A 27,945-nucleotide genomic window follows, 5' to 3' on the forward strand; every position below is an offset into this window, starting at 1 on the left:
AATTTAGGCAAAAGCTTTCAGTACTTTGTCAGAATCACAGTATGATATATTAAAAAGAATATCTAATTTATTAATTGCTCTTACTGGCTGTGAACGTTAGCCACACTGGTATACATACACTCATGTGTTCTATTCATATTATCATACCTGTTTCTAGGAGCCAGGAATCTAAAACTCGTTTTAATACTGTCAATTGAAGGCGCAAACACTAAGGTTCAGGTTAGATGCCTCACATTCCTGTTCTCACAAATCCATGCTGCCCCCTTCTGGGTATTTTTGGAGATTATGTGACCAAAAGTTTAATAAGGTAAATTAAACAAAAAGAATTCATTTTTTAACTAATATATTAAAGAACTTAGCCTATAGGCTTACATGTAGAAACATACTACTGGTACTACGCAGTTTATTTTTAGGCATTTTCCAAAACTTCTGTTCTAAATAATTCTAACAACAGAAAGACAGCTCTGAGAATTTAGTCATCAATGCAAACGAGGAAAATAAATAGTAAATATTATAAATAGTTATAATACTAAAAGTAAATAAAACATGACATTTTAAGAAGTTTCCCTACTCCTTTCTCTCACTCTCAAAAGTAAACCAGGCACTAGCTTGGCACCAGGCACTGAACTGGGCACTAGCTTTCCCTTTGGTTTTAATATTTTTACTACCTATACATGTATCCAAAAACACGCAGTATAGATTTGTGTTTTTCAAATGTAAATAAATGGTATCACACTGTATTACACACACAAAGGTTCCATACCACAAACCGTACTTCTAAATCCAGCTACCTGCCACAATTGAAAATCAACTAAGAAAATATGGATAGTGTCGTGTAAAATATCACCACAATTCAAAAAGTTGGAAATATTCTACTGGGTCATTAGTGTTATTTTTTAATTTCTGAATTTTCACTGCTGTCAATCATATCTATCTGGTTTATTAAGGAAAATGTTTTATAAAGTACTCTTGATATTTTATTTTATTTATTTATTTATTTATTTTTTTTGAGACGGAGTCTCGCTCTGTCGCCCAGGCTGGAGTGCAGTGGCCGGATCTCAGCTCACTACAAGCTCCGCCTCCTGGGTTCACGCCATTCTCCGGCCTCAGCCTCCCGAGTAGCTGGGACTACAGGCGCCCGCCACCACGCCCGGCTAGTTTTTTGTATTTCTTAATAGAGACGGGGTTTCACCGTGTTAGCCAGGATGGTCTTGATATTTTAAAATAATTTTCTTCCCTTAGTATTTTTTCCAAAGTCTAGTTTCTTTCTCTAAGAGTAACCTATGTGGAAATAAAAGAAAAATTCCTAGGTCTTGGACAGTAGGCTCCTTAATGCTAAAATCTATAATAAAAGGAGAACGATAAGTAACAGGGAAAGGTAAAATAAACTGGGAGGGAGGTGGAAGGGAAGATGTCAGATCATCTCATCTGTTAACTACATAATTCTAATGATGGAGCCTTGGAGGAAGTTTTCTGCTGCATCACTCCAAAGGCATTAAAAATATCTGCCTTCCCTTTCACCAGCTCTCTTCAGATTCCCCAGGCAACTGGTACACTCTTGGCCTCCCCTATCCTAGACTTCAGATTTTGCTAATTCACCCAAGTCTACCTCTCACAGCTACTTAGATCTGAAAATCATTCTATCTCTAACCACGCTGTGTCGCGTAAATTTTGTAGTTGTCAGAATGAAATTAAGCTAATATTCTATAGTTCTGAAGCATTAAAACATTGTAATACAGAAAATATCTGAAGGATTAATAAGATGTTGCACTCAAGGTTAAGGGAACCAAAAAGCTGGAGAACAGGAGAGAAAGGGAGACTTGCACTTCCTTAGTAATTTTTATACCTTTTGCATTTTACACTACATGCATAACTATCTATTTATGAAATATTTTTAAGGTACGATAGTAAACAGTCCAAGTACAGATGAAAATTTAATAGCCCAGTTTAAATTTTAGCTGTATTCAAAAAAATGTTTCTAATACATCTCCTATATCTAATATTTGAAGTGGCAATATAATTTAATAATAACATAAAGGCTCCACTTTAAATTTGAATCCTATTAAAATTAGTAAGAACTGTCACATCTGAATAGCAATAAATTATGAGAAAACCACTCATTTAAAAACAATAAACATAACTTGGAAAGATAAACAAAAATGATATAGGACTTTACATCTGTCTTATAATTTTTATACTGCGAACAGCTTTATTTCAAACAAATGATATAGTAGTTTGTTTTAATCAAGAAACTGAACCTTTACATTATATACTTTAAAAAAAATAGAAATGGCAAACAACCTATTATTAGAAACCTCAAAACCACAGATTCCAACACCTCTCAAAAAGTCAATTATGTAGTTAGTCAAACCTCTCAGGTCTTTTCAAGTAGTTTACCAAAGCTCCTTGTTTCTCTGGGTACCTATAATATGCCTCTGCCATCATTCACCAAAACATTTGTGATTTATAGTCCGCCTGTACCAGGCTTAAATACTTGCCTTATCCTCCTTCTAAAATGTAAGCTTATATTTCTTGGAACATTTAAACACATTACTTCCTCAACTGTTCTCAATAACCCTTCAGAACAACACAATCCTGAATTATTTCAATGTTTTATATCTTAAAGGGTACCTTCAGATTTTTTAATTGTCTTACATTTTAATTCTTTAAAATAATCCATATCAGGTAAAAGCTAAATATCAGTTAACCAGACTATTCAATGAATCAATACTGAATTTCAAAGATCTTTTCCTAAATGAACTTTTGCTTTTTTAAGAAACAATATTGGCCAGGCGCAGTGGTTCATGCCTGTAATCCCAGCACTTTGAGAGGCTGAGGTGGGCAGATCACGAGGTTGAGAGATCGAGACCATCCTGGCCAACATGGTGAAACCCCGTCTCTACGAAAAATACAAAAATTAGCTGGGCATCGTGGCACATGCCTGTAGTCCCAGCTACACGGGAGCCTGAGGCAGGAGAATCGCTTGAACCCGGGAGATGGAAGTTGCGGTGAGCCGAGATCGTGCCACTGCACTCCAGCCTGGTAACAGAGCAAGGCTCCATCTCAAAAAAGAAAAAAAAAGAAAGAAAATGAAAAATAAACAATATCTTTAAAAAATGAAAAACAAAAATCCTTTAACACAAAATAAAAGGAAAAATCTATTCAATTTAGGTACTCTACATAATACCATATTTCGGCAATATTTGTCATCATTGAATATGCCAATTTTTTTAAGTAATTAAAAGTCCCACTAACAAAAGAATAGAAAAATAGTTCATTAAAAATAAAGCATACAAAACCACTTAAGTCTGGCACTAAATTAATGGTAATCTATAGTAGGAATTTGGAAAGACTTTTAGATAAAAAGATATCTTAAAAAGCTCAAAAATGAAGGAGTAGGGAAAGAAAGGATGACAAACACCTAGACAGCAGAAAAGTAGGTACATGTTATTTGTCTACTGACATGTATGTGGAGTTGGGAAAGAAGTTCTGGAGTCTGTCTTCAGAGCTCATCTCCAACTTCCAGCTGCAGCATCTGTTCTACCTAGCAGACAGTTTTTCATTTTTTGTTTACTAGCTACCTAAGTTAGGAGACAAATAATGAATTATTTTGTTGAGTACTTTTTCTTAACAACTTTGTACATTTTAGGAAACATGAAATGTGACTATAAAGTAAGAAAGGAGAAATCATCAGCCTTGTACATTCTTACTCACAGTTAAAGCAATTTTTACACACAACTGACATTTCTCAGTTTTAGAATACCTTTCCTGAACAAATAATTACAAGAAGTCAAAACTCAGCTTCTATCTGAATTTACCTAAGATAAAACCCAAAACTATTCTAATAAACAAAACAGATGACAAACTTTTTAGCATTTATCTCTAATCATTACTTTTGGTAAATATTTATAATCTTTCAACTACAAACAGCTGATCAACTATTTCAACTACTATTGCCCAATCAAAACTTTTAAACAAAAATAAAAATACATTCTGCTAAAAAGAACAGGACACTGGGTCAATTTATGAGAGGGACTATTCAAGCATTAGAATCAGTATATGATGTAGCAAACTCTAATCTCAGCCACACATTTTCTAAACATTTAGCAAACATCAAACTCTTTGCTGTTTACTAAGCAGTTAGGTCCTTTGATCTTTAAACATACTTGCCGATGTGCATAAAACCACCTAACCAGCTAACTGAACAGGTTATTAACTAGTTAGTCATGATTTATTTGTTAAATGACCACATAGCTAAAAGCAAGTATCTTTGTCAGTATTTTTGAATAAGAATTTTAAAATTTCTTTTTTCTTTTTAAAATTTCAATTTTTTAAAATTTAACTTTCATTTTAAGTTCAGGGGTGCATGCACAGGTTTGTTACATAGGTAAATTTGTGTCATGGGGGTCTGTTGTACAGATTACTGCATCACGCAAGTACTAAGCCCAGTACCCATTAGTTATTTTTTCCCAATCCTCTCCATCCTCCTGCCCAAGAAAATTTCTATTGTTAAGCATGTAATAACTAAATTACAAATTGCAAATACATTATTTTTCAAGTACTAGACTTCCCTGTTCAGATCACTTTTCCTCATATTCTCCAGGCCAACTACCGCTTTTGGCTTGCCCAAGTCTAGTAGGGAGCCCTGTCTCCATTTAGTTGCATAGATGTCTATTAGTATTTTATTTACTACATTTTATTTTTAAATACAAATAGTCAAAAGCATTTCATTATATTAAATATCCACTTGAAATTTTTTAAAAGAAATTTGTTTAAAAAACACAAGGGAATATATAAGTTAAAAAATGTATAATGAACATATTCAAACAGAGAACATGACCTTGTGTAAACCATTCCAAACTTTTAGTCACATTTGTAATTTAAAGAAAAACTATATCTTATTCTATCTAATATTCCATTATTTTAAATATTTTATTCTCTCACACACACACAAAATCAATCAAAACAGAAATGGTTGTTCTCAACTGGTATAGAATTATCTAAATAATCCATTTTTGCATTGAAAAATTAGATATTTCACCAAATGCGCATTCAGAGAAGAAAACTGTCATGTTTCACCATAGGACATAACTACTAAAAAATGAAGTTTAGGAGAGGGGTTGTAACAATACCTTAATTTATTAATGTAATTACAATAATATCTATTTCACCAAAATAGGCCATAAAATTGGTTAAATAAATACATGGCAATTTTTCACAGTAAATAAGAAATTAACAACCTAATTGGAAGAAAGGAATAAAAAAGAAGAGAACAATTAAGGAGGTAAATTTGCAAAGCTGCCAGGAAAAATAATGAGAAACATTGGTACTAGGATTTCTTACAAAGCCACCAATATCAAATCAAACAAAATCTAGCACTGGCAGAACATGGTTGATAAAATAAATTATCAGGAAGATTAATAAGCAAGCAGAAAGGCCAAGAAAAATTTTGTATGTTTGGAAATGAGACATCTTGTAGATACTGCAGCAGACACACCAGTTAAGACTGTTTTCAATTTCAGTAATAGCAAAGCTGATGACAGTGAATGAATTATGATAAGCATGACATGTCTACAAAATGATGTGTCTATATGTGCACACAAATGTGTGAGTGTTGGGAGATAGTGATGATGCACACAAAGATGACTAATCACATGAATAAGTCCCACGATTAATAAACAGTAAAAAGAAGTACTGTTATCAGTCCTAAGCCTTCCTAAAATCTCATATTTCTATTTATATGACATCATGGCCTAACTTAAAATGCATCACTAAGAAAGCAATCTGGTTCCACAAAGTTATGATGAAATTTTCCAAAATCATAATCAATAACTGTCAGGCTTTGTCTCCCTTGTTACAACAATTTTTTATTTAAATAAACTCTATTGATAAGTATTTTGCTTTGACCAACATATACATTCATTGTCTTTGCTCAGATGGACCCAAAAATAATGAGATTGTACAATGTCTTCAGACATACTTAAATTCTTTTAAAACATAAAATTGAAACTTCATTTAACACACATTTTCTCAACTGCTGCTATGTTTCAGAAAGAAGCCAGACCATTTTGAAGCTAGTAACAGGAAAAAACACTATGTTCATCTTCTGTCTCTATGTGCCCCAATAGTTAATGCCTGTAACTTCGCCTAAATGTTACTATTATTTGAGTTTTAAAATTGAAACGGTTTTCTTAATTCTCTTGTCACACTTCCTTTACGTTAGTCTAGATTCCATTTACACTCCTGATAGTAATGTAACTTGGCTCTACCATAGTGAAATATTCTTTTATATAAATCAACTTACACTACAGTTTTCAGGTGGAACTAGAAGTTGAGTAATCTCACCACCATGAACACAGAAGATGTGTTTCATTTCTCCAGAAAATATGTCCCAAATTATGACCGAAAAATCCACACCTCCAGATATCAGGTATCTTTGATCATACCGAGCTGAGACCTGATGAGGATATAGCAAACATGTGACTTTGTTCCGATGACCACGGAGCGTTCTGTGAGGTGGCCAACCTGTGAATGAGGGTTTGGATTTAAAATGGGAAAATTAAAGGCCCAAGTTTCAGTAAGTAAAAGGAAACACGAATGTTTAGAATAGCTATAAATTATATCACAGCAAAGGCTTCCAATTTTATCTTCTAAAACCCTAATTCGGTATCCACTAGCCACGTGAGACTACTGAGCACTTGAAATTGGGGTGATCCAGATTTCTATGTGCTGTGAATTTAAACTAGTCATGAGATTTTGAAGTGTTGATATAAAAAATGTAAAATATTTCATCAACAACCTTCATATTGATTAGAAGTTAAAATGAAAATAGTTTTTACTACATTGGGTTATATAAAATATAGTCAATTTCACCTGTTTCATTTTATTTTTTAACATAGGTATTAGGAAATTACAGGTATGGTTATATATATGGTTGACATTAGATTTCCACTGGCTGTTAGGAGGCAAAGGCAGATCACTTGAGGTCAGGAGTTCGAGACCAGCCTGGCCAACATAGTGAAACTCTGTCCCTACAAAAAATACAAAAATTAGCTGGGTGTGGCAGCACATGCCTGTAATCCCAGCTACTTGGGAGGCTGTGCAGGAGAACTGCTTGAATTTAGGAGGCTGCAGTAAGCCAAGATCATGCCACTGCACTCTGGTCTGGGCAACACAGTGAGGCTCTTTCTTGGAAAAAAAAAAAAAAGAGTTCTACTGGATGGTACTGTTATGGAGGATTTTCAGAATTACTGGTAATATAGTAATTATTTAGTAATCCATAGAGATAACTAAGAGATGAAACTATTAACATATATCAAAGAGATAAAATTGGATACTTTATTTATAGTCATTACATAGTATTAATTCCAGTAACAGTCAATGAATATTGTATCTATGCATTAAACTCTACCAACTACATAGCACCCCAGCAACTAACTACACTGATTCATTGTATTTATTTAAAAACAAAGAATAGAGACATTTTCACTATCAGGGTAAGAGCCGTCAAAACACTTTAGACATAGAGAGTGCTTTGGTATACCTCTTCTGAGCATGTGTTCCCCTTGCAACAGCTGCACTATGGCCGTCTGTGTGGCAGGTACAATAACTATGCTTCCGTCTTCACGGCCACAAACAAGTCTTCCATGTGCTGGTATGTACACACTTGCAGTTACTTTAAGAGGTTCATTGCTATTGGGAATCACACTCAGCTGATCTATAATTCCAGCAGGACAAGGATTCAGTTTATCAAATGCCTCTTGCAAACTAACAGAAGTTGTCATTGCCAGCCCTGTAGAGGTTTGGTTTTGTATAAAAGAAAAACATTTGTGCATGTTAAAAAAAATTTAAAACATTAAAATAATGTTGATTGATCCAGTAATCAAAGAAAATGATATATGCACATTATGAATGTGTTATTTATACTAAATAATAAATACTAAATAGTAGTATTTAACATATTAAATTAATTAAGAAATTGTCATACAGGATTTACTATTACCTTCCTCACTTTTCTGTTTATCAGCTGTGTCTGATATGTTCCAAATATTCAACCTTCCAGAAGAATCACCCTGAATTAATAGTTTATGGAAATATTCTCTGCATCCATAGAAGAACCGAGTAACAGGAGGACAAATTAGCAACTGCCAAAAAAAGTATTTGAATATCTTTAGCTGTATTTTTAATCAAAATATTTCACACATTAATGCTTTTCAAACAAAGGCGTCAGGTAATTTGTCCCAGTAGCCAAGTTGAAAACGTGTATATAGCATGACTATTCAACAATATTTTAAAGTATTTCTATAGCATTAACATACATGTCAACTAATATTCTAATCTAGTATAACACACACATTGAATGAAACAAAAACAGCATTTACAGCCTTTGTCTAAAATTAGTATTTATGCTACATTTCTCCACTTTATAATAACTCATGTTTAGCCACAATAATGCAATTTAAGTGCCTGTTATTAATGAACACAGAGCTATGTTTTCTTTACCAAAAAGAAAAGTCTTCACTTAAGAGGTCAAGATGAGAGAACTCACTAATCCTAGCTTTTTTTGCCCACTCCTGATTAATCATTAAGAATAGCAACAAAATCAGGGCACAGTGGCTCATGCTTGTAATCCCAACAATGAGAGGGAAGATCGCTTGCGGCCAGGAGTCAGAGACCGGCTCCGGGCAACAAAGCAAAATCCTGTCTTTACAGAAAAAAAAAAAAAAAAAAACTTGCCCAGTGTGGTGGCACAGGCTCATAGCTCCAGGTATTCAGGAGGCTGTGATGGGAGCATCACTTGAGCCCAGGAGTTTGAAGCTACAGTGTACTATCATTTCGCTACTGCACTCCAGCCCGGATGACAGAGCAAGACCTTGCCTCAAAAACACAAAATGTAGGCTGGCCACAGTGGCTCACACCTGTATTCCCAGCACTTTGGGAGGCCGCGGCGGGCAGATCACTTGAGGCCAAAAGTTCAAGACCAGCCTGGCCAACATGGTGAAACCCTGTCTCTATTAAAAATACAAAAATTAGCTGGCAGTGGTGGTGTGAGCCTGTAATCCCAGCTACTCTGGAGGCTGAGGCAGGAGAACCACTTGAACCCAGGAAGCGGAGGTTGCAGTGAGCCGAGATCGCATCACTGCACTCCAGCCTGAGAGAAAAAGGGCAACTCCATCTAAAAAAAAAAAAAAACTGAACAAAAACTAACAAAACTGAACTATCAAGCTTGCGCAATTAGAGGACCCCATTGTTAAAATTAGTATATTTTTCAACTAACAGAGTATCATTTTTTACTTGCTCATATTTTCATAATCAATTTGAAACTAGTCTATGTTAGCTACCAACTACCAGGAACAAAAACCATTCATTAGGGTCTATGTGTACTTTTATTTTCAGCTTAAGATTTTGTGCCCTCAATGAAGTACTATCTGAAAATACTAAATATCATGGTGGACTTCTACTAAAATTCAGAGGATTACTTCACAAATACTGGAAAATTAAAGAACAGAATCTTAGCCTGAAAATCAATAATAAATTTGACTTCAGTTTTGACAATTATAGTTAACAGTCTAATTACTGTATTCAAATACTGGTTATCAAATACAGTAATTAACAGCTAAAAGCATTAGCCAATGGAAACTATACATATTAAGCATAACCAATTGTTTGACTTCCTGAATTTTTTTTTGCTTTTGAGACAGGGTCTCGCCATGTTTCTCAGGCCGGAGTACTGCGGCATGATCACAGCTCACTGCAGCCTCCACCTCCCAGGCCCAGGCATCCTCCCACTTCAGCCTCCCAAGTAGCTGGGACTACAGGCGTGTACCACCACACCATGCTATTTTTTTTCTTTTTTTTTTTTTTTTAGAGATAGGGTCTTACTATGTTGCCCTGACTGAAATTTTTAATTGATAAACTATACATTTAAAAAGGAAAAATTGCTACAGCAGCTGTAATAACCGATATTCTACATTTCAACACACCACAAAATATATGTATTTAATTTAAAATGTATTAGGGAGTTGATATTTAAAGAAAATGATATGTATTTTTTGTTTTATTTTGCTTATGTATTTTTTTATATAAGTCATTATTCCTTAGGTTAATTGGAAGTGACTATCTAGGTTGAAGAGCAGTAAGTAGAAGTCTGAGTAAAGAACAGGCTATAGATGATCTTAATTGTACATAGATGCATAAATTCTATATATTCAAAATATTCATGGAAAGAACAATTCCCTTCCCCTAGCTATCCTGTCATACAAATGTGAGACGTAATGTTCAGAATGATAAAGCCATGGAAATCTAGAACATCAATTAAAAAAAAAAAAAAAAACCTCTGCTTTCAAAGCCAAAGCTTCCTACTTACTGCTCAATATAGAATTGAAAACCCAGTACTAACTGCTGTTACTTCAACATTAAGTGGATATTAAGCACATTTTCAGAAATCACAATAAACTTTTCTTTTTATAGAGAAAAAATGTTTTATTCTTCATTTCTCGTTTCTAATGATCTAAACTGCTACATGATTTGGTGGAGGCACTGCAATGCCTTGTTCAACTAGGGAACTATTATTACTCAGCATTAGTACATAACTATGTGTGCTCTTCTAAAATTATATCTGTCACTATGTTTATAACTGCATGATAGTATGTAAAATAATTTACACCATCAAGATGAACTTCATCAAAAAGTCAATTTCAATATGCAATTAGCATAAGATCACTTGTACTCTTAGAAAAACGAACGTTATTTCATAGGCATAGTATGTATTTTTAAATAAGCAGATTTTGAAATGTCCTTATAACTGATCATCTCAAAATGTCTTACATCTAACACAGTGCTTTAAACTGTATCAAATTTTTTAAACCTGTCAAAAGACAACAATAAATACAGTTGTAAAAGTCTTTCAATGTAACTTTCAATTATAAATGATACCTCAAGAATTTTACCTCTTTATCTTTTCGATCCAAGAGGCTATGTTGCACAGGAGGAATCAAATTTTCAACTGCTTTCCCCACATCACTGCGGAATGAATCACTGGCTGGAAGGCAACTGAAAATGGACAAAATGCAATATTCAATTAAAATACTGACATTAAATATTTTATAATTCCATATGACAAGATTTTATGGACAAAAAGGGGCTTTTTAAATGACAGTTAATTTCGTGCAGGCATTAAATTAAATAATTAAAGTTATAAAAATATTTTCCTTCGAGACGGGTGGATCACGAGCTCAGGAGATCGAGACCATCCTGGCTAACACGGTGAAACCCCCTCTCTACTAAAAAATACAAAAAACTAGCCAGGCGAGGTGGTGGGCACCTGTAGTCCCAGCTACTCAGGAGGCTGAGGCAGGAGAATGGCGTAAACCCAGGAGGTGGAGCTTGCAGTGAGCTGAGATCCGGCCACTGCACTCCAGCCTGGGCGACAGAGTGAGACTGTGTCTCAAAAAAAAAAAAAAAATTGTCCTTCAAATAAAAATCCAACTAATTTTTGCACTTAGAAGTTAAATTAGAATTAAAAATAGAACTTAAGAAGTTCTGAAGTGTTTTATCAAAGTTAAATATTTATACTATTACATTTTCTTAAGTTCAGGTTGTACCCTAAATTCTGAATCTTTTACTTTTGATGAGTCCTAATTTATTACTTACTCATACCTGGCAGGTAGTTTGTAAATATAACTTTGCCCATTTTCTGTCCAAATGATGACTTTATCTGCTGAGACAAAGTCCCCTCCAGTCCATGTCTGTCCATTTTCACTAGGACCTGAACACAACAAGGAATAGTCTCCAGCATCGAACACCTGCAAGGAAGAAAGAAATTTACAATCTACTCCATGATACTATAATAAGTAAGATCCAGTGACATTTCAAGTTTAAAAAAAAAAAAAAGCCTGGAAATACATTTAGAAAACTCAGTTTGCTGCATCAGATAAAGACAGTTTGTCATTAAGCCCTGGGAAAGGTCACTGCATCAGATAAAGACAGTTTGTCATTAAGCCCTGGGAAAGGTCACCTTCAATAGGGAAAACACAACTAGGCCCCTAGTTATGGGTAAGCTCCCTGTGGACAGGGAACAAACTGTGACAAGTGGAACACGGGCGCTCTCCCTACAGGAACAGTCATCCTCAGACTTTCTATCTAGAGAACGTATTCCATTAAAAAATTGCAAATAATAGGGAATCAACCTCAAACATGCAGGCTTGAGTCCCGTTTTACTTCTATGTCTAGGAACAGCATTTCTCTTTTTTTTTTTTTTTTTTGAGACAAGGTCTTGCTCTGCCACCCAGGCCAAAGTGCAGTGGCACAATGAGAGTTCACTGCAACCTCAAACTCCTGGGTTCAAGTGATTCTCCCACCTCAGCCTCTCGAATAGCTGGAACTACAAGAGCATGTCACCATGCCCTGCTAACTTTTTTATTTTTTATTTTTTGTAGAGACAGGGTCTCACCATGTTGCCCAGGCTGGTCTCAAACTCCTGGGCTCAAGCGATCCTCCCACCTTGGCCTCCCAAAGTGCTGGGATTATAGGCGTGAGCCACCTTGCCTGGCCCAGTAACAACATTTCTAACAATAAACTCTGGCATGAGAATAACTCATTATTATAAGGGAATTACTTTGTTTTACATTATTTCATCAACGTTCTAAAATACTATAGTTAACAGGCTCAATTTTACTGTGTAATAATTTTCACATATAAAATTCAAATCCCTATAATTTCACCTGCAATAAAGGTTACTAACCTTATAGGGCTTTACATTTGCAAGGCACTCACTGCAAAGTTTACAAAGTACCTTTACAATTATTATCTCAAATGCCCTGAGAATCATCGCAGGTGTTACTATTCCAGTTTACAGATAAGAAATGGACACAAATAAGGATTTGATCAATTGCTCAAAGTCATGTGACCAGTAAGTGATAGCGTTGGAACTAAAAGCTCTGCTCTTACAATTTCTAGCAGAATTATTCTTTCTATCACTTTCAATATTTTAAAAAAGTACATTAAATGTTGTTAGAAAATGTTCTCAGGAGGAATGAGTAATTCCTCATTCCTCAATAGCTCAGAGGTTTTATTTTACTTTTCTTTAAAGAAAACAATGAAGTTGCTTGTGCGGAGCCTTGAAGTTAGAACATATCTTAGCTGCATTTACCATGATTTCTTACAGTATTTATCAGCGTGTAACATAGCACTACAATTATAGCCAAGAAAACTCCAAGAATAATGAAGGGAAACCAGTCCTCCAGCCCTATTATCTGTTAAAGCAAATCATAAAACTATAAACGTTAAAACAATACAGTATTAATTCATGAATGGGCAGACAAATCCAGAAGACTGAAAACAGATTCCAATAACGTAGGAATATAGTACATTATCAAGGGACAACAGACGAATGAATTATTCAACAAATGGCATCAGGAACTGGGGGGCAGTCCATCTGGAATAAAAATAAAACTGGATCTACATCTCACAATTTATACAAAATAAATTCCAGATTAAAGATTCAAAAGTATGTAAGACAAAACCATATAGGGCTGGCGCGGTGGCTCATGCCTATAATCCCAGCACTTTGGGAGGCTAAGGCAAGCTGATCACTTGATGCCAGGAGTTCAAGACCAGCCTGGCCAACATGGTGAAACCCCTCTCTACTAGAAATACAAAAATTGGTCAGGCGTGGGGGCGCATGCCTGTGATCCCAGCTATTTGGGAGGCTGAGGCAGGAGAATCCCTTGAACCTGGGAGGCAGAGGTTACAGTGAGCCGAGATTGCACCATTACACTCCAGCCTGGGCAGTAGCAAGACCTCTCAAAACAAAAAAATTAAAAATAAAACCATATAAAAATTAGGGGAAAATGAAAGATTTTATTTTAATCTCAGCTTATGGTAAGCCCAATTGTAAACTTCTTCATGATAATAAGTATCTTAAAAAGCCATTTTGGTGGGTTGTAGTACTATCTCAGTATTGTCTTACTATAATGATTAGTGAAGTTAAGCAACTTTCCATACATTTACTGGCCATCTGGCTTTCATCTTTTGTAAAATATTTTTGTACAATTTCCTGCTGAGTTTTCTGTAGTTTTCTTCTCGATCTGCAGGAGTTGCTTTTTTATAAATACTAGACAATTCTTCATCATTTATGTATATTGCAATTATCTTCTCTGATGACGTGAGTTGTCTTTTTACTCTTACGTATGCATTTTAAGAAAGAAAAAGCTGTTCTCACGTAATTATAAAATGTTTATAATGGACACAAATGAAACTGGTACCAGATACTCTATCTGGAAGGGAAAGGGAAGTTCCAGCGGGGGAAGAGACACATTTTTCACTATGTCCTCTTGCCCTTTTTTTCTCCCCCCAAGACAGAGTCTTGCTCTGTCACCTAGGCTGGAGTGCAGTGCCACAATCCCGGCTCACTGCAACCTCCGCCTCCCAGGCTCAAGCAATTCTCCTGCCTCAGCCTCCCGAGTAGCTGAGATTACAGGTGCGCGTCACCATGCATTGTTAATTGTTTTTTGTATTTTTAGTAGAGATAGGGTTTCACCATGTTGGCCAGGCTGGTCTCAAACTCCTGACCTCGTGATCTGCCTGCCTCAGGCCTCCCGAAGTGCTGGGATTACAGGCGTGAGCCACCATGCCCAGCCTGTTTTTTTTATTACTATTTGCATGTGTTTTAAATTTTAAGACAAAGGAAGAAACCCGTAAAACCTACTCTAAGCAAGCAGCGGCTAGCTTTTCCTAATTTTATTCTAATATAGTAAGTGACAACGATAAGGTTAAGATGCTGCTTCCCTAGTCATTCCTTTCACTATATGGCCCATCCCCTTGTGTTCAAAGCTCAGGAAACCAGCCCATTCCAGGTTCGAATTGTGAGACAGTATAGCATAGTAGTAATGAGAGCGGCTGCTGCAGTCAGATACCTGATTGTAACTCAGGAACTCCGCTACCGTTTATATAATCTTTGTCAAGTTATTCGTCCCCTCACTGTCTCAGTTGCCTCATCTGCAAAACGGGGAAAGTAACAAGTCCTCCTGTGGTAAGCAGCCTCTAACAGGGCCCCAGTGATCCCAAACCCTGGTATTCACACCCATGGGTAATCCTCTTCCCTGAGTGTAGGCTGCATTTTGTGACTGTTTTTAAAGAACAAAATGTAGCCAGGCATGGTGGCTCATGCCTATAATCTCAGCAGTTTGTAGAGCTCAGGCAGGAGGATTGCCTGAGCCCAGGAGTTCAAGACCAGCCTGGGCAATAGGGTGAGAGCCCATCTCTACAAATAAATTCTAAAATTAGCCAGGCTTGGTAATGTGTGCCTTTAGTCCTAGCTACTCAGGAGGCTGAGGTGGGAGGATCCTTTGAGGCCAGGAGTTCAAGGCTGTAACGAGCTATGATTGTGCCATTGCATTCCAGACTGGGCTACAGAATGAGACCACATCTCTTTAAAAAAACAAAAAACAAAAACAAGAACCTGGGTGATAAAACATGTTTGTTGTTTTAAACTAATAACTTTTGGAATGATTTGTTATTCAGAATTAAATAGCTAATCCACCTAAGCTCAGAGAGTTGTAAGGACTAAAAGAAATAATACATGGCAAGCTTTGAAAAAAGTGCTAGTCACAGAGCAAGTGTCCAAAACATGCTATTTTTCTATTATGGAAATATTAAAGTCTGGCAATGTGGAAGTAATATACCTCTTCCATCATTAGCTCTGAAGTGATATGAGAAGACTTTCCAACTACAAGAAGCCAGGGAAAATACTGACTATTAGCTTTAATAACACCCTACAAAGAAACGTCCAACCTGTAGAAAACTCCCTACCACTGCTTATGCTGTACTGATAAGATAGTGACTAAAACAGTAGCAAAAAGGAGAAATAAAGACCAATGAAATACAGTCTCTAACTGAATCATTCCATAAACACAAACAAAAAAAGACAACTATATATAGCCAAGTCCCAACTTCTCAAAATGTGATATCAAAAGCAGACATGAATTCTAAAATGGCTAAAATAGGCTTGCACCAAGTACTTCTTTAGGGTTCTTTGGAAATCTTGGAAATCTGATAAACCAATGTCTTGAAGGATAAAAATACAGCTTCTTATTTATATAATTATCTTACCCTCCAATATTTGGAACACACAACCAAAAGTGACCTTTGTGTAAATGCACAAAAAGAGATGCTTTGGCAATTCTGACAATAAATTGGTTTGGATTCCTCCTCAAATATTGGCTCAGTATCCTGAAAAGAGAAAGATTTGTAAAACTTTAGGAATAGCTTGATTGTCAATTAAAATTATCACTCAACGATAAAGGCAACAAAATGAAATAAAGGCATCGCTTCATATGTTCATCATTTTGGCCCCTCAGGTAAGCGCCAAGGCAGTAAAAAGCAGCAAAGATCCACCTTAAAGGAGCTAGGCACAAATACTGTTGCTACAAAATCCCCTGAGATTTCAATTCTGAAGAGACTCAGAGTATCATCGCTCTAGTAATGACAGATGATAAAGTCTTCCTTAATCCTAATTTTTGCAGCTATATGTGCTTTTAAAAAAAATCTAATCAATTCCTCTATCTTCTCCTGAATTCCATGCCTAAAAATTCCCTAGCTGAAGAGAGTAGCATCAAAATTGTCAGACTTGATCTTTCTCATTGATAAAAAAAGAACAACGAATTCAAGCCCAAAGAACTGAAATAGATGATAAAAATGGCTTTGTATATTTTTTGTGGTGATTTGCTTTATTTTTTTTCCCTTTGAGTCAATTTAAATAGAAGCAGTTGAGGAGAAGCCCACCTCTTTTATGTTTCACTTCATCTTATCCTGTGCAATATGTTTCTCTATTTTATATCCATGATAGAGCAGATGTTACCATTAAAAGTGAATAAAAAATTCACTCCCATGGCATACTAGGGAATCTTTCATACTCTGCCTATAAGAAAATTATCAAAAAATAATAGCTTTTTCCTTCCCCCTTAAAAAAAAATGGAAGGAGCATATCATTACTAAAATTTTGAACTACAGAGAATAAAAACAGAGAAATCACCCCAGTTTCCTTTTTCTCACCTGCATGTCACTTATTTCCGAGGTAACGATCCAGACCTTCAGGATGCCAGTCACTGAGAGTGCTACCACCGTGTCCTCTAAGATGAGAAGGGACAAAAAGGCAGCCCAGGTTACGAACATAACACGCTTTCTTTCTACATATTAAGATGTTTTGCTTGAATGAAATTAAACAATAGCATGTTTTACAATTAGCAGAAAAACACAATTCTCTATTTCATGAAACAGAAACCAGGTTTTGAAACACCAGTTAATAAAGATGGCCAACAACTTAAAATTCAAGGAAATTATTTCTAGCTAATTGAATTTTTTATTTCTAATCAAGAAGTTTTTAATAATTTCAAATGTTCTGGATCACTATATTAACAATGAACTTTTACACTTTGAAATTCACAACTTTTAATGCTTTATCACGGATGAGCTCAGGCACTTTATTTCTTCAAGGCACTAATTTCTCCCCCTTTTCCACATCCCTTGCCACCTTCCAGATATTTCATTGCACATTACATCCTCCACAGAGTGTGATCCAGAGAAAAATATGATATAAAATCTAAGTTCCTAAGCTTCGAGTAAGGGACCAGTGACAGCACCAGGGTCACGTACAGGAATTTTGAGAGGATGAGCATTGGAAAGCAGTCAATGTGGGCTCCAGAGTGAGGGAGAGGAATGTTAAAAGCAAAATCACATTTTTCTTCACTAATTAACCAATGAACTTTAGATAACAAACTATCTTAAATTCAATTTTCTTATCTGGAATCAAATATAAATGAATAACAACAGTACCTATTCTAATGGGTTGTTATAAAAATTAGGACACGCCAAGGGAAAACATTCAGCACATACTAAATTCTCAATAAAGTTGAGTTATTACTGTTATTTAAAAAATTGTTATCTTTAAATGAAAACCTTATCAATATCACATAGTTCTCTAGGCACTGTAAGGCATTGGAATGAATTCATTGAAGTTACATTCTATTCTGTTCAGACTACAGTGTATACATATCCAGAAGGAGTATAAAAATTTTAAATATGCAAACTGCTTGGTCACAAACATGGATCTTTTTTAAATAAAGGATTCATTGTAACTAATATAAGAGACAAATATAGGAAGGATTAGTTCCCTTTTGCCTGGAAAATTAACGTGAATCTCATTCTCACTGTTATGCTTAGGAATAAAGCAGTAATTATCTAATATGCATAAAAAACCTCTCTGAGAAGGTTCACATTAAAGAAGCCTGCTCAATTTTATTTTACCAAACATCTCCCAAATATATTTGACCAGAGATCCCACCTTTTTGACTAATACCTATTAACAAACTTCAGAACCAATACTCTGAAGAGCAGCAGCAGGAAATGAAGCCAGTGCATCCACTCTTCCCACAGTCCGCTTCAGTGCAGGCCTGCGCCACTCTCAGCTGGGCTACTAACCTCCTAATTTGCTCCCATCTTTGAAGTTTAAAGCATAAGTCCCTTCAGAGACTGCCCATCACCTACAGTGAGAGCCTGCAAGCTACAGCTCATGAGTCAACTCCAGCCCACTGGCTGTTTTGGTAAATAAAATTTTATCGGAACACAGCCAGGTTCATTCACTAATGTATTGTCTGTGGCTGCTTTTGTGCTACCCTAGCAGAGTTGAGTCGTTGAAACATGGACCATACGGCCTGCAGAGCCTAAAATATTTCATATCTGGCCCTTTATAGTACAAGTTTGCCAACCCATGATCCACAAGGTGAATTCCCTAGCTGATACACAGGGATTTCAAGACCTGTCTCCTGCCACCTCTGCCAGCCTCATATCCTGCCACTCCTTCCCTCATGCTTCTTACCCCAGAAAAAGATAATCTATAGTTTCACACATACACCTATCATAATTTTAATGCTTTTGTACCTACAGACTATCTCCTCTGCCAGAAACATCCTGATCATATGTCTGCTAAACTCTTCCTCATCTTCCAAATCCTAGATCAGACTTCATCTGATCTGGACAGCCGTCTACTGCCCTCAGTCAGCCTCACAATCAGCCATCCTCGCCATACTATTTTTCCATCTTGTACACTTTGCACTCTAAACTGTTATTTGTTTATATATCATTGTCCTTTACTAGAATTTGACTCCCATAAGTATTAATATTTCAATCCCTTGCACCTGGAAGATCGTAGGCATTCAATAAATATTTGCTGAATGACTACTGAATAAAAAGCTATGTGCTGATTTTCCAACCCTAAGAGGTTACAAATGGAAAGCTCCTATAAAGTTGAAGGCAATTCACTAATGGGACACAGTGTAACACAGTGGTTAAAGTAACTACTCCAGGGTCCTTTAGCAAAGACGACATCACCCTAACCCTCATCATTCTCCCCATCTATACGATGAATATTAACAGTACCTATCCCACTATTGTGAGAATTGATCATATGTAAATGCTTAGCATTCTGCTTGGTACTGTAAACACACAGTAAATAAAAGTCCTCATGGTGATGGTGCTGGTGATACTGGTGGTAGTAGTGGTGGTTACTGACCAGCCTCTATAGGAAGCACATAACTATGAAGCCATTTGAAAGTAAAAGAATGCTCCTTAAAAGGCTTACAAAAGTAGACATTCAATGTTCTGCATTAACTACTGCTCTTTTCCTGACAACTTTACTTTTGCTTTCATGGTTGTTATTGAGAGGTTTCAACACAAATGAAGAAAAGATAGCAATATTTATTGAGCATCAAGTACATATCAGCCCCTTCCAGGGACTTTCATTAAATTTAACTGTGTATAATCTCTCCTTTTTCACTATCTCCATTAGAAATGGAAACATCTCCTATGCCTCGTAAGCAAGTGGCAGAACCAGGCTCCAGAAATATACAGGTAAAACTACAGTTCCTCTCAAAGGTAAAACTATACCCCCAAAGGTTAAGATACTCTTCCTCCACTTCAGATAGTCACGCAAAAGCTGGTGATGTATACATCATGGAATGGAGATAAGCCAACAATTAAGCCTTCATTCAACCAAAGATTTCTTTATGAAGGAGGAAATAGACCATAAATTATTGGTGTAGTTATTTATTAAATAAAAGAATATATCTCAAAGTATTAATTTACAATAAATTATAGAATGTTATAGCAAACTAAACATTAAGTCATGGTGCTAAAGCTCCTAAGAGGCATAATACACTGACCTTGTGTTCGGTGGGATCGAATAATACTCATGGAGCTAATCCAGTCTGGTGATATCTTTGATACTAAGGAGTATAATACTTCAAGGCTGGTAGCATCCACAACAAGGATTTCAGGGTAATGTCCGTGGCATAAAAGCCTTCCTTCTCGCTGATTCCCAACAGAGAACTGGTAGAACTACATTCATGCCAAAAGGAAAAAGATTTCTGAGTGTTCTCCTTTAATTTATATACTTGATTAATATGCATTCATCAAGGTTATTACAATATTCTCCTAAAGCTCAACTTCTTCAGTAAGAATTTTAGATATTTACCAAATGGTATATATTATATGGGTGTATGTGCACACATATATATTAAGTTATACTAATATTTTTAAATAGCTAACAAAAATTATTTTCCTAACATCTTATCCTCCCTTTTGAACTATTTTGAAACAGAATTCATGATAATTGTTTTTATCCCCCTCTAGCATCTAAAACAGAACTGTTGAATAAATTAATAAAACACCTGAATAAAATCAGCTTTAAAAATCACATCAAAAGGGAAACTCAGGTGGGTCACAAAAATAACATGAATTTTAAATTAGTAGAAATAGGGAAATATAGGCTTATAATTACTAGTTATGCAAATACAATTTAGAAGGATGATTGATGTTCAAACATAATCAGGGCCTCAGCTTCCTTATATGTAAAATGACATACTCCTATTTAATATGTAAGCGTGTCAGGAGGACTAAATCAAACACAATACAAGAAATGCCTACACCGTATCTGCTCAATAAATGTGAGTTACCTTCTCTTCCTTTCCCATTGAAACCATAATTGATCATATTTTTAATATAATTCATAATTTTCCCAACACTCAACACAGTAAACAATTAGTAAACTGAAGTACAGAGAATTAGACAGCTATGAAAAAGTAAAAACAAATACCAGGTATGTAAATCAGAAACTACAAATTCCTGTGTAACACTATACATATTAAGACAGGCATATGAAACGGTCATGTCTTCTGAAGAGTTGGAAAGTTTTCAAAATACATGTTCAAGGACCAACTGCACGAGCAATAAAAAAGATACGGTCCAAAAAGTAGGTCAATTTGTGTCCATCACAAGTGGAATCACAAAGGCTTTTGCCAGGAAGAATTCCATTATTTAGGACCAAGAGCATTTTCCCAAATAGTGAAGGGGCTCCCACTTGGGTAACCAAGGTAGCCCAGAACAGCAGAAGCAGCAGCAATTTGCTTGCCCTTTATCTTTCCCCATTAGTCTCCTCTCCTTTCTTACCCTTCCCAAAGGTACCATCTTATAAGGAATACTTTTACCACTTCAATTCTAGTTTACTAGTCCTATTACTACCACCCACCATTTTTCATCTAAAAATATAGGCTCAATGTTTTAAAAATATTTTAAATTATATACTTATAATAGTTTGTGCTTAAAGTCACAGAAATAGATACTAACCTGTATGCCAGTATGTGTGCAAGCTAATTTTGTAAATTCAATACATCTGCCATCATTTACATCCCAGAGGCACATCTCTCTATAAAACAAAATAATGGTCAGCTTTGAATGTGACTTTTTAAAGCACCACTCAACTTTGTCACAGTGATTTAAAATTAATCTTCCATTAAAACTAATATATATCAGAAAAAGTAGCATAAAGTCACTACTGTTGTTCATCAAAATTTCCAGTCCTCCCTCCCACCCTCCTAACACCCCTTCCAAACTGCCCACCCCCTACCACATTCCACATCCTTTCTAGGCCCATAATAAGACTGCATTTCCTGGTTCCCCTGTGGTTAGTGAAGTCTTGTAAGTAGTTCTGGCCAGAACCAATGCAAGGCTTTCCAGAGCTCTGTTCCAGAGACTGGCTGCTTCACACAGAGGTTGCTCCCTCACTCTGAACCTCAAAGTAAGGATAACAGTGAAGCAGAGTAGAGGCCTCAAGTGACACATGAGGGACAAGTGACAAAAATAAGAAATAAAATTCTAATTTAAACTACTGAGATTTTATATTTGTCATCCAGGTAGCTAGAGAATTTCAAACTGCAAAAAACAAAAGTTAAAGTCAAGTGAATTCCAAACTTTTACAAATAAAATACAAGCTTCCAGTTTTCATGCTGTATTTATTGTAATTTTACTGAATGCATACAAAAAAAACTAGATATAAGATTGACAGATATCACATTGAAAATTAGAAATGTCAACATGCCTTGTCCATTGAAGAAATACATTTAACAGAAAAAAACTAATAAAATGCAATGATCCTGATATTATTAGGGTTTTCTTTAAGATACCACTTTCTATATCTCACATGGTATTATAGAAGACAATTTTTCAAAGAACATTCAATTTAGAATATACATTCTAATGGGAATTATCCTTTAATTCACCAACAGCTATTATATTTTTAGCTTATGCTGCTTCTTTTTGTTCCAATGAATTATACAAGGTTCTCTTCAGTGGGGAGAACAACTTCTGTTTTGTTTTGCTTTTTTGAGACAGGGTCTCACTGTGTCACCCAGGCTGGAGTGCAGTGGCACAATCACAGCTCACTATAGCCTCAATCTCCTGGGTTCAGGTGATCCTATCACCTCAGCCTCCTGAGTAGCTCAGACTACAGGTGCACACCATCGTGCCCGGATAGCTCTTGTATTACTTGTAGTGACAGGGTTTTGACATGTTGCTCAGGCTAGTCTCAAACTTCTGTGCTCAAGTGATCCGCCCATCTCAGCCTCCCAAAGTGTTAGGATTACAGGAGTGAGCCACCACACATAGCAACAATTTCTTATATAATTCTCTTCAAGTTCCCAACTTTCTTCAATAGCATATTGTGTAAATATATATAATTTTCTAAGCACCAAAAAATGTTTTTAAAACTTTTTTTAAATCTTTTAAAACATTTAATAACATTGGGCCCTACAATTACTGTGCAATGACCTGCCTCTCTCTAAGGCGAGCTGCATTCTGAGACTTCGGAACACAAATAGTTATGTTAGTGTATTAATACATATCCATATAACTTCATGAACTTTTTCATTGCATCATCTTCAAAATTTATGCTAGTCTAGCATCATTTAGGTTTTTAAAAGGAAATCTCAAAGTTGTCTGGCAACTCAGTAAAAACAACATGGAGATGAATGATCGCGCTTTAACTTTTATAGTATTCTGAGTTCCTCAAAAGCAAACCGAAGGACATAATCATAAATTACCATCAAATATTATAAAATCATTAACACAGGTAAAATTTACATCCCTAAAATCAGATTTTCAATATCTACCTTTAGACAGTAAAAAGCATTTATTTAGAAGATATTCTAAAAGAAAAAAAAAATACTAGTTTTTTTTTTTATAATTAGTTATTATAGTGCTAGTTATAAAGACTCACGAGAAAAACAGGCAAATGAGAAAATACTTACCCACTTTCAGATGCACTCACAATATACTGTTTGTCACTGGAAGCACAAGCTTTCGACAAACAAGTGATTGACGCTGTATGACCAAACAAAAGTGCTCGAGGATTAATCTAGAAATGCAAAAATATGCTAGTTTAAGTACCGAACTTAAAAATTAATCTTTTATTTGAGTGCCAGCTTAGCCACAGTGCAATAGAAGAATAGGTAGACTGCTAAGGTTTTTTATTCTAGCCCCTGGCTCTTGCACAGCACTGCTGGAGCTACCTGCGAGAACTTCTAGCCCTGAAAGGAAGGACACAGGCCTGGCTGGCTTCGCTACTGGCTGACTGTAGAGACCCAGGGCCTTAAACAAATAAAGGCAGTAGTCGGGAGTGGTTACAACAGGCCTTAAGCAAAACCTAGTGCTATGCTGGCTTCAGGGCTCCTCCAGCACAGTACTAGTGAAGGTGGCCACAGGGTTGCTTGTGTCATTCCACCCTCTGGTCCAAGTGGTTCAAAACAGAGAGAGAGAGACTCCATTTGTTTGGGGGAAAGGATGAAAAGAGAACAGCCTCTGCCTGGTAAGCCAGAGAATTGTCCCGAATCTTGTCCAAGACCATCAAGGCGGTATCTGTACGAGTCTGCAAGAACCACAGTGCTGCCGGGTGCAGTGGCTCACGTCTGTGATCCCAGCACTTTAGGAGGCTGAGGTGGGCAGATCATGAGGTCAGGAGTTCAAGACCAGCGTGACCAACATGGTGAAACCTCATCTCTACCAAAAATACAAAAATTAGCCAGGCATGGTGGTGGACACCTGTATTCCCAGCTACTCAGAAGGCTGAGGCAGGAGGATCACTTGAACCCGGGAGGCAGAGGTTGCAGTGAGCCAACATCGCTCCACTGCACTCCAGCCTGGGCGACAGAGTGAGACTCCATCTCAAAAAAAAAAAAACCACAGTGTTACTGGGCTTGGGGCTCCCTGAAAGCAGATACAGCTTAGAACACAACACCCAAGTCCTTTCAAATATCTGGAAAGCCTTCCCAAGAAGGACAGGTACAAACAAGTCCAGAGAGTGAAGAATACAATAAATACTTAATTCTTCCATGGCCAGACAAGACAAACATCAACAAATATTAAGACAATCCAGGAAAACATGACTTCACCAAATGAATGAAATAAGGTGACAGGGACCAATCCTGGAGAAACAAATATGTGACCATTCAGACAGATAATTCAAAATAGGGTTTGAATTCTGTTTTGAGAAAACTCAAAAGAAATTCAAGATAACACAGAGAAAGAATTCAGAGTTCTATCAGATAAATTTAAGAAAGAGATTGAAATAATAAAAAAGAATCTGGCAGAAATTCTGAAGTTGAAAATGCAATTGGCATACTGAAGAATATATCAGAGTCTTTTTTTTTGAGACGGAGTCTCGCTCTGTCACCCAGGCTGGAGTGCGGTGGTGCTATCTCGGCTCACTGCAAGCTCCGCCTCCTGGGTTCACGCTATTCTCCTGCCTCAGCCTCCCAAGTAGCTGGGACTACAGGCGCACGCTGCCATGCCATTTGTATTTTTAGTAGAGACGGGGTTTCACCATGTTAGCCAGGATGGTCTCAATCTCCTGACCTTGTGATCCACCTGTCTCGGTCTCCCAAAGTGCTGGAATTACGGGAGTGAGCCACTACGCCCAGCCATATCAGAGTCTTCTAATAGCAGAATTGATCAAGCAGAGAAAAGAAATAGTGAGCTTGAAGATGGCCTATTTGAAAACGCACAAAGGAAACAAAAGAAAAAAGACTAAAAAGGAATGAAGCGAGCCTACAGGATCTAGAAAAATAGCTTTAAAAGGGCAAATCTATGAGTTACTGGTCATAAAGAGGAGGAAGAGAAGGAGATAGGGGTAGAAAGTTTACACAAAGGAATAAAAACAAAGAATTCCCAAATTCCCATATCTAGAGAAACTCCCAAATCTAGAGAAAGATATAAATATCCAAGTACTTATAGAACACCAAGCAAATTTAACCCAAAGATGACTACCTCACGGTATTTAATAATCAAACTCCCAGAGGTCAAGGATAAAGAAAGAATCCTTAAAGCAACAAGAGAAAAAACACAACATACACTGGGCCAGGCACAGTGGCTCATGCCTAAAATCCCAGCACCCTGCGAGGCCCAAGGTAGATGAATCACTTGAGGCCAGGAGTTTGAGACCAGCCTGGGCAAAATGGCAAAACCCCATCTCTACTAAAAATACAAAAATTAGCCAGGTGTGGTGGCACATATCTGTACTGCCAGCTACTTGGGAGGTTGAGGCACAGGAATTGCTGGAACCCAGGAGGCAGAGGTTGCAGTAAGTTGAGATCACACCACTGCACTTCAGCCTGGGCAACAGAGAAAGACTCTGTCTTAAAACAAACAAACAATGGAGCTCCAACACGTCTGGAACCAGACTTTTCAGTGGAAATGTTACAGGCCAGGGGAGAGTGGCATGACATATTTAAAGTACCAAAGGAAAGAATAGTAAATCCAGCAAAAACATCCCTCAAGCATGAAAGAGAAATAAAGACTTTCTAGACAAACAAAAGCTGAGGGATTTCATCAATCCTAGACCTATCCTACAAGAAATGCTAAAGGGAGTACTTCAGTCAGAAAGAAAAGGATGTCAGTGAGCATCTGAAGGTACAAACTCACCAGTAATAGTAAGTACACAGAAAAAACACAGAATATTGCAACACTGTAACTATGTTGTGTAAACTACTCTTAAGTAGAAACAGTAAATGAAACAATAAAAAATAACCACAATGTTTCAAAACACAAGACAGTACAATAAGATATAAGTAGTAACAATAAAAAGTTAAAAAGCTGCCAGGCCCCTGGCTCATGCCTGTAATTCCAGCACTTAGCGGGACATGGTGACACGGACGTGTAGTCCCAGATACTCGGGAGGCTGAGGTGGCAGGACTGCTTGAGCCCAGGAAGACAAGGTTGCAGTGAGCCAAGGTCATGCCACTACATTCCAGCTTGGGTGAGAGTGGGACCCTGTCTCCCCCAAAAAAAAAAAAAGTTAAAAAGCAAGGGGAGTGGCCGGGCGTGGTGGCTCAAGCCTGTAATCCCAGCACTCTGGGAGGCCGAGGCGGGTGGATCATGAGGTCAGGAGATCGAGACTATCCTGGCTAACATGGTGAAACCCCGTCTCTACTAAAAATACAAAAAACTAGCTGGGCGTGGTGGCGGGCGCCTGTAGTCCCAGCTACTTGGGAGGCTGAGGCGGGAGAATGGCGTGAACTCGGGAGGCGGAGCTTGCAGTGAGCCGAGATCACGCCACTGCACTCCAGCCTGGGAGACACAGTGAGACTCCATCTCAAAAAAAAAAAAAAAAGCAAGGGGAGGAAGTTAAGGTGTAGAATCTTTATTAGTTGTCCTTGTTTGTTTGTGTTTATGCAAATAGTGTTAAGTTATTATCAGCTTAAAATAATGGGTTATAAGATAGTATCTGCAAGCCTCATGGTAATCTCAAATCAAAAAACATACAATGGATACACAAAAAATAAAAAGCAAGAAAATAAATCGTATCACCAGAGTAAATCACCATCACTGAAAAGGAAGACCTGAAGGAAATAAAGAACAAAAACAAGAAAGCAAAAAACAAAATAGCAGAAATAAGTCCTTACTTAGCAAAAACAACAAGGACTTACCAATAATAGCACTGAATGTAAACGGACTAACCTCTCCGATCAAAAGACAGAGTGGCTGAATGGATGAAAAAACAAGACCCAATGATCTCTTGCCTACAAGAAACACACTTCACCTATAAAAACACACATAGACTGAAAATAAAATGAAAAAATATATTCCATGCCAATGGAAACCTAAGAAAAGCAGGAATAGATACACTTATATCAGACAAAATAGGACTTCAAGACAAAAACTATAAGAAGAGACAAAGAAGGTCACTATATAATGACAAAGGAGTCAATTCAGCAAGAGGGTATAACAATTTTAAATATATATGCACCCAGCACCAGAGCACCCAGATATATAAAGCAAACATTATTAGAGCTAACAAGAGAGATAGGTCCCAATACAGCAATAGCTGGGTGTAGTGGTGTGCACCTGTAGACCCAGCTACTCAAGAGGCTGAGGCAGGAGGATCACTTGAACCTGGGAGATCAAGGCTGCAGTAAGCTATCATTGCACCCCAGCCTGGGCAACAGAGTGAGACCTTATCTCAACAAAAAAATAAAAATAATAAAAATAAAAGTGAAAGACTAGATGTTCTCCCTCTGCTAAGATTAGGAACGAAACAAGGATGTCCACTCTTGCCACTTCTAT

At 36.7% G+C, this 27,945-nt stretch overlaps 1 protein-coding gene across 1 annotated transcript in view; it reads right to left on the minus strand.

Moving 5' to 3' along the window:
* Window positions 1-27,945, minus strand: part of WDR7 (WD repeat domain 7) — a 419,729-nt gene that overhangs the window by 366,517 nt on the left and 25,267 nt on the right. Inside the window, exons 3-12 of the mRNA XM_011971716.1 lie at window positions 23,637-23,743; window positions 21,679-21,757; window positions 20,217-20,391; window positions 17,053-17,129; window positions 16,111-16,230; window positions 11,659-11,804; window positions 10,950-11,052; window positions 8,003-8,144; window positions 7,544-7,792; window positions 6,305-6,525 (exon numbers count right to left, since the gene is read on the minus strand). Coding sequence (XP_011827106.1) covers window positions 6,305-6,525; window positions 7,544-7,792; window positions 8,003-8,144; window positions 10,950-11,052; window positions 11,659-11,804; window positions 16,111-16,230; window positions 17,053-17,129; window positions 20,217-20,391; window positions 21,679-21,757; window positions 23,637-23,743 — 1,419 coding nt within the window. The remainder of the gene's footprint in view (window positions 1-6,304; window positions 6,526-7,543; window positions 7,793-8,002; window positions 8,145-10,949; window positions 11,053-11,658; window positions 11,805-16,110; window positions 16,231-17,052; window positions 17,130-20,216; window positions 20,392-21,678; window positions 21,758-23,636; window positions 23,744-27,945) is intronic.

This window comes from Mandrillus leucophaeus, unplaced genomic scaffold, assembly GCF_000951045.1.
Source record: "Mandrillus leucophaeus isolate KB7577 unplaced genomic scaffold, Mleu.le_1.0 Scaffold124, whole genome shotgun sequence".
Taxonomy (NCBI): Eukaryota; Metazoa; Chordata; class Mammalia; order Primates; family Cercopithecidae; genus Mandrillus; species Mandrillus leucophaeus.